Source organism: Gavialis gangeticus, unplaced genomic scaffold, assembly GCF_001723915.1.
Source record: "Gavialis gangeticus isolate Ggan-Ray unplaced genomic scaffold, GavGan_comp1, whole genome shotgun sequence".
NCBI classification, from domain to species: Eukaryota; Metazoa; Chordata; order Crocodylia; family Gavialidae; genus Gavialis; species Gavialis gangeticus.
Window position 1 is genome coordinate 184,298,369 of NW_017729032.1, and position 10,410 is coordinate 184,308,778.

The 10,410-nt window shown below is 37.4% G+C and overlaps 1 protein-coding gene across 8 annotated transcripts in view; it reads left to right on the forward strand.

Annotated features, from left to right (window-relative positions):
- CNKSR2 (connector enhancer of kinase suppressor of Ras 2) overlaps window positions 1-10,410 on the forward strand; it is a 476,383-nt gene that overhangs the window by 111,058 nt on the left and 354,915 nt on the right. For all 8 annotated transcript variants that reach the window (XR_002098973.1, XM_019524928.1, XM_019524929.1 and 5 more), the window contains exon 4: window positions 8,427-8,514. Coding sequence is in view for 7 of the 8 variants with exons in the window: in XM_019524928.1 (XP_019380473.1) it covers window positions 8,427-8,514 (88 nt within the window). In the remaining variant the exon portion in view is untranslated. The remainder of the gene's footprint in view (window positions 1-8,426; window positions 8,515-10,410) is intronic.

Below are 10,410 nucleotides of genomic sequence, written 5' to 3' on the forward strand. Positions count from 1 at the left end.
GGATTTGGTAACATTCTTCAAATATCATAAGGGTCATTAAGGATGGAGATGGGGTTTTCTCTGTGTCTGTAGGGCTAGGGACAGAAATTACACATAAACTGATACAAGTGTTCAGAAACCAGGTCAAATCTGCAACACACAGAAGTTCAGTGCACATAAACAGCTTTCAAAATGGCTGAAACTGGTTTAAGATCAACCCAGATGGATGGTAGTATCAGACTTAACTGATTTAGGTTACATCAGTTTATTGAACTTCTGTCCCAGATCCTCTCACAGTCCCCCAGCATCCCAGGATGTTTTCACCTCTCCTGCAAACTACTTTCTTCCCCTGGCTTTTCAGGGTGTGCAGGTTAGCCTTGACTCATACTGTCTGCTCTGGCTTAGCAGGGAGGCATGCTGTAGCGCCCCCTGGCTTCTGGTCTGGGCCACTCCAGGCATATAGCTGCATTTCTGGAATTAAAAGTGGAAATCTGTTCACTTGCATATTGGTTTAATCTATGCAGCGTAGACAAACTTGTGAAGATTGAATCAACTCCGTCGTGGACTTCTTGATTGTTTGTACTAGCCTAGGGGACAGAACTAAGAGCAATGGCCTGAAGCTGCAGCAGAGGTAATTTAGGTTGGAGATTAGGAGGGTTCCCCCTGTTTTAGTTGAGTGGAGAACTTTGCTTGTGAGTGGAAAACTTTTGTTCATTTTAAAGGACCCAGGTAAAATTTACTTTCCCAGGTTTCTGAGTGGGGAAATGAGCTGGATTTTAGAAAGCTTGTGTTTAAACCCATAAATTTGCACCCGAGCCTTGTTACTGCCAGTCAGGGGGCTTTACAATATGTAAGCAGATGTCAGTTGAAACACATGTCAGTAAAAACATTTGGTGGTCCATATACAGTTTGTCAGTAACAAAAATCTGTCTATCTTTGGGTTGGCAACCCAGCTGTCAGCAACTGGCAGCTGCTGAAAGCAAGGGAGGAGGCAGGGTGGAGGAGATCTGCTGTTCTCACCCATTCTATTCCCTGGGCATTCCCAATGCCCCTTGACCACCGATTACTGTTAAAAGGATGGCAGGAATTGATGCCTCTGCTTAAACAGCTCCAGGGAGTCCAGGGACTGTTCAAGCAGCCATGGCAGCAGGGTCCTCACAGCTGACAGATCACCCTGGCAGCTTCTCATTTGGAGAGGGGAGGGATGATGGAAGATCGTGGGATACCAGGAGTTCTAGGGACCCCAGTTGCACCATGTGTATCTGAATGGGTGTTACACATGGTACTAGGAGACGGTGAGCTTGCTGTCTATAGAGCTAACAGTTTGTGGAGGAATCAGTAGGGCTTGTTTCTGCCACAAACCGCTTGTATGCCTGTATGGTCACTAATTTATATCATGGAAAAGGAGTTTTTTGTGACATAAATGTCGTTCCTATCCATGGACTTAAGTCTGTGTTCAAAAATGCTTGTATGAGTCCTGTAGAAGTTAAGTTTAAGTAAGTGCCTGAAGTTAATGACATGTTATGCTGCTTTATGAAATAGGTACGAACTGTCAAATTAGAAACATGTGCTTCTCTCGGCTTTTTATACTAGGACATTGTTTAAGGTGCCAGCTCACATGCTCATGCAGCATGTACTGATTTAACCATTCCTTTGATGCTTTACATTCCAGCTTTGACATTCCTTGTCAAATGTGGAATCTTTGGTCTTCAGCTTTAGTATGTTTTAAATGCTTTGGGTTGCAGCAGTTTAACTGTGAAATGCATCTTTTGCTAAGGAATTGTGATATGCAGCCAGAATATATTACATATTTCCATTGTTCATTCCTTTTCAGTTGGTGAGTGTTGCTGCTGCATGCAGTACTGCTGGTTTTCAGTTGTTGAGAAAGAGAGAGAGGGTTATGCATTGTGTGGAAGCATTATGCCTCAAGTGTTCCCAACCATTTCAACAAATAAGTTGTTTTGTTTACCGCGGTAGGCTACAATTTGATTTCTGCAGTCTTGTTAGCCACATTTGGTTTTTGATTGTTTTGAAACCCTAGGTTCAATTTTGCACAAAGTAAAGAAAACAATTCAGTGGCTTCTTTTGTAAATGGATGCGCATGAGCCTGCTCATACACACATCCACAGGCATATACCCACAGGCACACAAATCCACATCTCTTATATATGTTTCTTTACATTTATCCTCAGTCAGTTGCCCGTGAATCTTATTTCCTTTATGTGCTTTTCTCTTTGTTTAAAAGGGGTGATGAACATGTCAGTAAATATTACCTAAACATGGTATGGTTCTTAACCTTATTAAGTACTACCGAAACAAGCTATAAAAGTTTAACATCATATTAATTGAAAAGCCTCCTTTGTTCAGAGTAAAGTTTATGATGTTTCTTTCTGACAGTTCACTAAAAGCTCCATTAGAACAGTTGTTACATGAATTTTACATGGGGTGCTGGCAAGTCATATTTTTCATATTAGTGTGTTATACATTTCCACTGACTTGATACTAGAGTAAAACTTAGGTTGGTTTTTGACCTCTCACCATTTCTTCCATGTAAGAGTTTGTTTCTATTCTTAGAAATGAATATGCTCACTATTTTTGGTAGCACTTTCATTATCCCAGTTAATAATTGCATGATCTAATAGTCTCTAAGTGATGCATTTCTATACAACCGTAATCAATACCTTAATCAACCGTTTTAGTTTACAAAACTAAAGCTCTTTCTTGGGTTTACTAGCGTTGCTCTTGAACCAAATTAAATCGCATAGAAGGTACAAAACAAATGAGGATGTGGCTGATTGAGTTTCAAAGAATAAACAGTTTAGAAATACCAAATATATATACACTCATGGATGCTAATCTGACCACTTTTCTTTCCAGTGTTCTCTGTTTTGTGGCTTAATGTAGTTTTGAGGATATAATTTGTATATAGTCATTGGTTGTGGATAGAAATTAAAGTTGAACAAACTGTACTGTATCTTATAGATAATTAACATGAGAATAAAGTAGTGTAAAATAAGATGCATTCTTTTAGCTGACTCTTCTCCATATTCTCCAGTTTGATTTTAATAAGGAACTTAACACTAAAAAAAATAGCTGACAGTTTGGAATATGCATTAAAGTTAGCACCATCACAACTAAAAAATCATAGTCCAAAAATATGTGAAGATCTAGAAAATCAGCAACATACTTATTACTGTATTTTCTTGCATATAACACCCTGGAATAAGATATACACCTTGTTTGAAAAGCTGAATGAAGAAAAAAAAGATCTTTCCTTGTAGTAACTGAGTAGTAGTGACTAGAGAGCTGAGACTACTTGTTGTTCTGCTCCCTGTGGAACTCATGCAGACTTTGCTTTTGTTTTGTCCTTGCCAAAGCTTAAGCAACAGAGAGTCCTGTACCATATTTACTTCTACTTAAAGTGCAATGTCATTTCTAGCAGCTTGCTTTTGGAAAAGGGGTGCTTGTTGTATGTGAGAAAATATGGTATCTTTTCAGGGATCAGCTAAACTAGAAATATAAAACTACAAGGAACAAAAAATAGAAGGGGAGCACTTTGAGAAACCTCGAGGAGGAAGTTACAAGGAGTGTACCTGTACATGTTTCTGTTTCGTGAATTATAGTCTCTTTCTAGTAGGCATGATGGAGGAGAATCTTCAGGACTTTTTGAAGGTGAAAAAATAGCTACAGGATAGATTGGAGCAGAGAGAATATATCATGGGGAAATATGCATGAAAAAGGTTTTGGAGAGATGGGTGAATGGGGTAAGAAAATGTACTGAGCCCCAATCCAGCACAATTTTAAACACAATTAGATTCCTTATGTGCTGAGAACGTCATACTTATTTAAACGTTTCACTGGCCTGAGAATGTAGGTACTAGTTTAGACTTGAATACCAGAAGAATGGAAAGAGATGTTTGGCTTTGGACTAACCCAGTGGAGTAGCTTAAAAGAGCCAGAGAAATGTGGTCTGATTAGATAAGGAATACCATATTTTTTCTGGTTTAACTTTTGTTCGATTGGAATGGGACTATCAGCTATGTAGACAGAGAACTTTTACTGCAACCAGTATGCAAGCTACCAAGATTTTCAAGGATTTTAGTTATATTGGGTATGATTTACGTGTAAACAACCTGATGATTTTAATATCATGTAAGAGTAGGATATGTACCTGAAAATGGGTGTTTATTAATTAAAGCAGGATTTTTATTTGTCAAACTGAAATTTCAGTTTGTAGCCATTATGAAATCCAGTCTTTGATTGTGTGTTGAACATATGAAATATTTGCAGACATTTAAATATTTAGGGTAGTAATACTTATTGAAGCCTGACTTTTGAACTGTGATTTATTCTTCTAAGTCACTCAGCACCTCCTAACAATTTGATTTCCTTTCCTGGAAGGAAGTAATTCCTTAGAATTCTTCTTCTTTACTGTATTTACTCTTCTTTACTGTATTTAGTTAAAAATAAGACAACTGTGAATACAAGACAACCCTCTGCCCCCCCCCAATAATTAGATTCTTTATATGGAAAATTTTTGGAAGTTTGCCTTGAGTTTGTCCCCCTCCCACTACAACAAGCAGGAAAAATAAATCAGGTACCTCCTTTACCCGCCCCCCCCCGCCACCTTCTCCCTGCAGTCCCTCGTCTCCCCTTACCTCCTCCTTATTCTCCCTGAGCACATGGGAGTGAGGGACAAATTTGGAAGAACTGACCTTGAATTAAACTGTATAGGCAAATTACTGCAGGTACCCATAGACTTAGTTCATCTAGGATTGATGCATTTTACCTTTTTAGAAACTGCTGCAAATTTTAGCATAGGTATTCCATAAAACACACTTTTAAGTAGCACTTTTGTATTTGTACACAGTGCAAACTATGCATGATATTAATCTGAAACAAAAAGGCTCATGATTTGCCACATAATTCATTGGGCTGGACCCCAGCAGAGTTGACAATATTTCAAGCCATGGTGACCTCACAGCTCAGCAGTGCTCAGTATGTGTGTGTACACCAGATACCACCCCCACAAAAGATTCATATGTTAATTAGCCGCTCTCTCATGACGAGAACCAGGTGTTCTTGTCATGAGTCCTGGGATCCTCCAAAAAATTATATGCAGATGAGGCATGGGGCTGGTCCAGCTCCAGTTCATGGAGGGCTGGGCCACACTAATCATATGTGACCGGCTGTGAGAAGGCGAAAGGGATTATGCGTGAGCTGTTTGGGACCCTGTTTGGTGTGTTTGCTAGGTATTGAAGGTTGGTGAAGAAACAGGAATCACTGGAAGTGGGAATGGACAGCACAGCTCAGCTGTGGTAGTAAAGAGGAAGTGATAATGTATGCAATGTAGTGGCTCACCACAACTTAGGAATCAGTGCTGAGGGGAACTGTGCTCAATTGACACTAACAGTCATACTCAGTGTTGGTTGTATTTAATCAACTTCATAGTTGGTTTCCCATTACTGAGCACATGCTGCTTTTAGGAGCAGTTTAACGTTACATAGTGTTTTTAGTGAGATTTCATTGTATGTGATTATAAGATGAGGGCCTTTTTTGCCCATGCTGATTGGGTTGGGGTGCCGGTTGTCTTGTATTTGGTAGTTTCAGCAAAATTTACTCCAATTTTTTAAACATTTTTCATTGAAGATTTTTACCATTTAGTTTTTAATTACTTTCCTTATGAACTACATAATAAAGCTACATAGTAAAGTTATGAGTGAAAAATCATGGCGTATTAAAAGCAATAACCTATCACAAAATGTTGCTTTGAAAATATTAAAGGCTTTGAAGGTTCATCTAGTTCTGGCTGTGAAAGATTTAACTGTTTTAATATCCATACTTAAAGTAAAATGTATGCTGTTTCCTGATTTGATCTAATTCATTTAAAAATAAAGGTGAAAGTTCATAAATGAATATGAATTTTTAAATCAAGGCATTAGAAAAATTTTATCATCTCAACAGTGGCAACTGTGAATGGGAAGTATTTCTCTAGTTTTGTTTACAGGGTAGTGTTCCTAATCAAGCAATTCCATCCAGTTTTTATCATATAATTTAAAAGTTTCATTTTACTGTTTTGCTGCCAGCGTGTTTTGTAAATTAGCTTAGTAAACTACACAAATGCCATAGGCTGCATTAAAAAACCATACTTAAATATGTTTATAGCCATGTGACATATTATGTTGACCATACTATTCAATCCATTGATTCCTCACTACCAGCCTGATACTAGTTTTTATAGCCTCTTCCCAGCTCCTAACAGCCCATAATTTTACATTAAGAAAACAAACTGCTGGAGGAGTTCCTTTCTATCTAAAAAATGGAATATTCTCCCCAAATGTTATAATAAACTGAAGTATGTATCCAATTCTGGTTTGTTTAAGATTAATTACGTCTTGTGAACCATCGGGGAGCATTAAAAAGTTTTAGGAAGAGGTGGAAGGTGCTGTTTTTCTACAGGGAAAACATCCTATGTTTACCTGTAGATACGTTCTAGGATAGCTGATACAGATATTGCAAAACTACTGAATGTGGGAAAATAAAATGCTAAAACCGATATGTAGCACCTAAAATATACTTCAGATTTTTCTGACTGAAATCTCTGTTGGTTTTTTACACTGGCAGATTGGCTTTATTTTTTGAAGAGGTGGTGATTTTAACAAGCAGAATTGTAAAGCTTACTCTAAAGAAGTAGTAAAATATCTTTTCTATAACATATTTGGTACATAGAACATACCTGATGACAAGGTTTTATTGGCATTTGTTTGGGTATTACTCCCACAAGTATGCTATTGAACTTATCCAAATGAATACCAATACTACTCACCATGTTGCATCATAGATTTGTTTATTCAGTGTTTCTTATACTATATGTATTCAGGCATGTAAAATAAGCGCATAAAGTGCAATCTTTGAAATTAAACAAAAATGAAAATGAAATGCTATCAGGACTCGTACTTCAAGGAGCAAACAGACTGAATTCAAAATGGGGTCAATACTTTTTTCTCAAGGAAAAATATATGATTAGTTTGGAAGTGAGGATGAGAGAATGTTGGACCGCCTTTGAAATTATGCTTTGATTCATAATTTCACAAGTCCTGTCGCATGTTCTTGGGCTAGGTACAGACATTGGAAAAGCTTGAGGTGGAATCCATCTAAGTTATGCAGTTTTCTGTAAACAGCGTAGTTTAGACTGGTAGCAAACAGAACGCACATTCACCCTTTGGTGGGAGGAGGGCGCAAACCTTAGCCTGGGTTCCACCACTTTTAAACCAGTCTGTGCATGCCAAACTAATGTTCTGGGTATAGATTGGTTTCTGATCACTTATATTGGTAAAAGTGTAATGTTTGTACCTGGCCTTAATCTCTTCAAATATCCTAATTCTTATGGTCCTTTTAACTTTTTTCCTTTTTAACTTTTTTCCGTTCAACTTTTGGCTGAACTAAGGCATGTGATAGAATGGTGCCATCTCGGTAAAACTGGTACCTAAAAACTTTTTTGAAATGCTGATACTGTTAAAATTTTGCACTTCTGCAGAAATCACCACTCTTGCCAAAGTATATAGCCATTTTTTAATATGGAAGAGAGACTGACTACTATACTGAAAGTGTTGAAATCATTTAGCTTTACAGTGGTCTATATTTGTACATATTTCTTCAATAGAGAAAGCTGAGAGTGTCTGTTGTGACCAAACACATATAAATGAATGATGTTTCAGGAACTGTAAAAAAGGAAAAAAAAATACTGTAAACACCTTGTATATATGTAACTTACAGGGGAAGTGGGGGTGCGACCCAGAATGTGTATGCATGACTTTCTTTAAATTCTGAATAAAAAGAATAGCTTTTTGCATTGTAGCACACCCTCAGGAAATGCTCAAATGTGGCTCCAGTTCAATCTTTAAATCAGCTTTTCCAGAAGTGTTCTCATTGTAAATGTTAGAAGCAGAACAAAGGACCGAGTGCAGAGTACTTTAACTGACTTCAGATCAGGTCCCAAGAGTCTGAGTGAATCAACCTGACGTATTAAAGATTTGATTCACACCTGCGTACTAGCTGTGCAAGCGATGCTTTGCTTTTCCCAGTAAGGTCATGCATACTAAGACTGCCTTAAAAGGAATCTAGGCATTGTTCAAAGAAGTAAAGAAAGTTTCAGATGCAAGCTTTTAGGGTTGAGGGAAAAAAGATACCTTTATAAATAAAACTTCTCTCAGAATGATTTCAAAAGTCCTGAGAAAACAAGAGTTGAAGTAGCCATTTTTTGTAATCATATTCCATAAATTACAGTGGTAACAATAACTTTTAGATATTTCTGATGTATTATTCAGCCCAGGTAAAAAAGTACTATTAAAGAAGTTTGTGAATTCAGTGCATTTTGTGCCAATGAATCAGAAGGGAAAAAAAACCCACCACCCCCTTCACCATTCTTTTTTTTTTTCGTTTTTTAGATCACCTTTTGCTGCTGTGACAGACTATTCAGTAACAAGAAATAATGTCATACAGCTCTGTCTGGAATTAACCACAATTGTTCAACAGGTATGATACTATTCAATCATCATTCCCCTTTTGAATTTGCTTTTGTCTCATATTAGGTGACCCTTAGCAACTAGAATGTAGCATTCTGTGTTATGCATTTTTCTACATCTAGGTATAATACAAAAGGATTGAGTAAATTGCTTTTTATTACACTCTATTTTCAGTTTCTCTGTTAATTGTGATTGAGGTGCTTGGTACAAGGTGGCATTTTAGGCATGCACTTCTTTATATGTTGTAATAATTAATTTTATTGCACATTTTTGCTCCAGTCTCTGTTAAATACTTAAATAATTTTTGTTCCTTTTTTAATGATTTCTCACTCTTTTTATTCAAGTGACTAGTTCGGAAGATATCTGTATGTTGCCTTATAGTATGCAATGCCATCACTCTCCTTTTTGCACAACTTGCATTATATGCTTCTTCCACAGACACTATATCTCCTGATAACCTTCAGTATCTGTCTAAACATATTTGGAAAAGACCAGACAAACTTCTTAAAGCAAAACAGGAAGGAAAATAGTTCTGTTTTTAGGGTTTATATATAACCTACAGCCTTGCCCAGTTTCTGTCAGATAGCATTTTAGTTTAACCCTGTCCCCATTTCTGGTTCTCCTTTTTTTGGTAAGTGTATGAATGCTTTTTTTTCTCCTTGTACAAAATGATACTGCTACCTGCTCCATTAGCTGGATTGATGCAAACAATTAAAATAGTTCTCTTCATCTGAAAATGTTCTTATATCCCTGGTGCAGGTTGTTCTGTGTTTTTTTTCCTGATGTCCTCCAGTGCTCCTATAATTGCGAGCTGTTATCAATTGTCCTTAAGATTGTTTGATTTAATTATATTAGTTCAGTTTACAAAAATCATAGAGCCATAGAAAATGAGAGTTGGAAGGGACCTTAGGAGGTCATCTAGTCCAACACCCCACTCAAAGCAGGACCATTCTGAACTATATCACTCTAGTCAAGGCTTTATCTAGCTGAGTCTTAAAAACCTCTAAGGATGGAGCTCCCATAACCAATCTGGGTAGTTTGTTCCAGTGCTTTACTGTCCTCCTAGTCAGAGAGTTTTTCCTAATATCCAGTGTAAACTTCCCTTGCTAACCTAAACTTTCTAACTTAAATAATATACCAAAAGATTGTTGTGTTAGGGAACCACTTATGACTTCTATTCTGCAATGACATTTGAGTTAGTCTTACAGACTATCCAGAGAGTCTGCCCCATATTATCTACTGGCATTCTCATTTGTTGAAAATGCTAACCTGCAGAACAACTTACTTGATAGTTATGAGAGCTGCCAGGAGGGTAAATGGCACAAAGATATTAGATAATAAATACTGAAATTTGGGGGAGGATTTCTTAAAATGAAAAGATGGCTTTGTTTGCTCCTGGATATCTTGCTACTGGTGGGTTATTATTTATTTGTATAACCCACCTGCTGCTGCTCTCTTGCCTTATGATTATAGCTGTGCAAGCCCAGCAGAATTTAGTTTTCAGTGGTGAAATGATAAAATAATCCCTCTCATCCAAACTGCAGGGTTCATTTGAAATTGGGGTTGTACCCTCAGGTTTTTTGGAAGTTGGAGTTCAACCAACTCAAACCACCAAAGGAAATTAACTTAAAGCTGCAATCTTTTTCTCTTACAGAAAACTATATTTCTATCCCTCCTTTACACAAACTCTGATCCTACTTACAACTGGTGTCTTCATGAGGACTTGGTGCCATCCTCTGCAGCCTACATTTGGCCTGTTGTGTTGCCTTGAGGAGTCAGGACAGTGCTCAGGATCTCAATATTGCGCTGTTAGACAGGAGGGTGTGATGTACAATTGCACATGCACACACAAAAATCAATTAAGCACACACTCACTAGGTGCATACACCCCTATTAGGCATACACA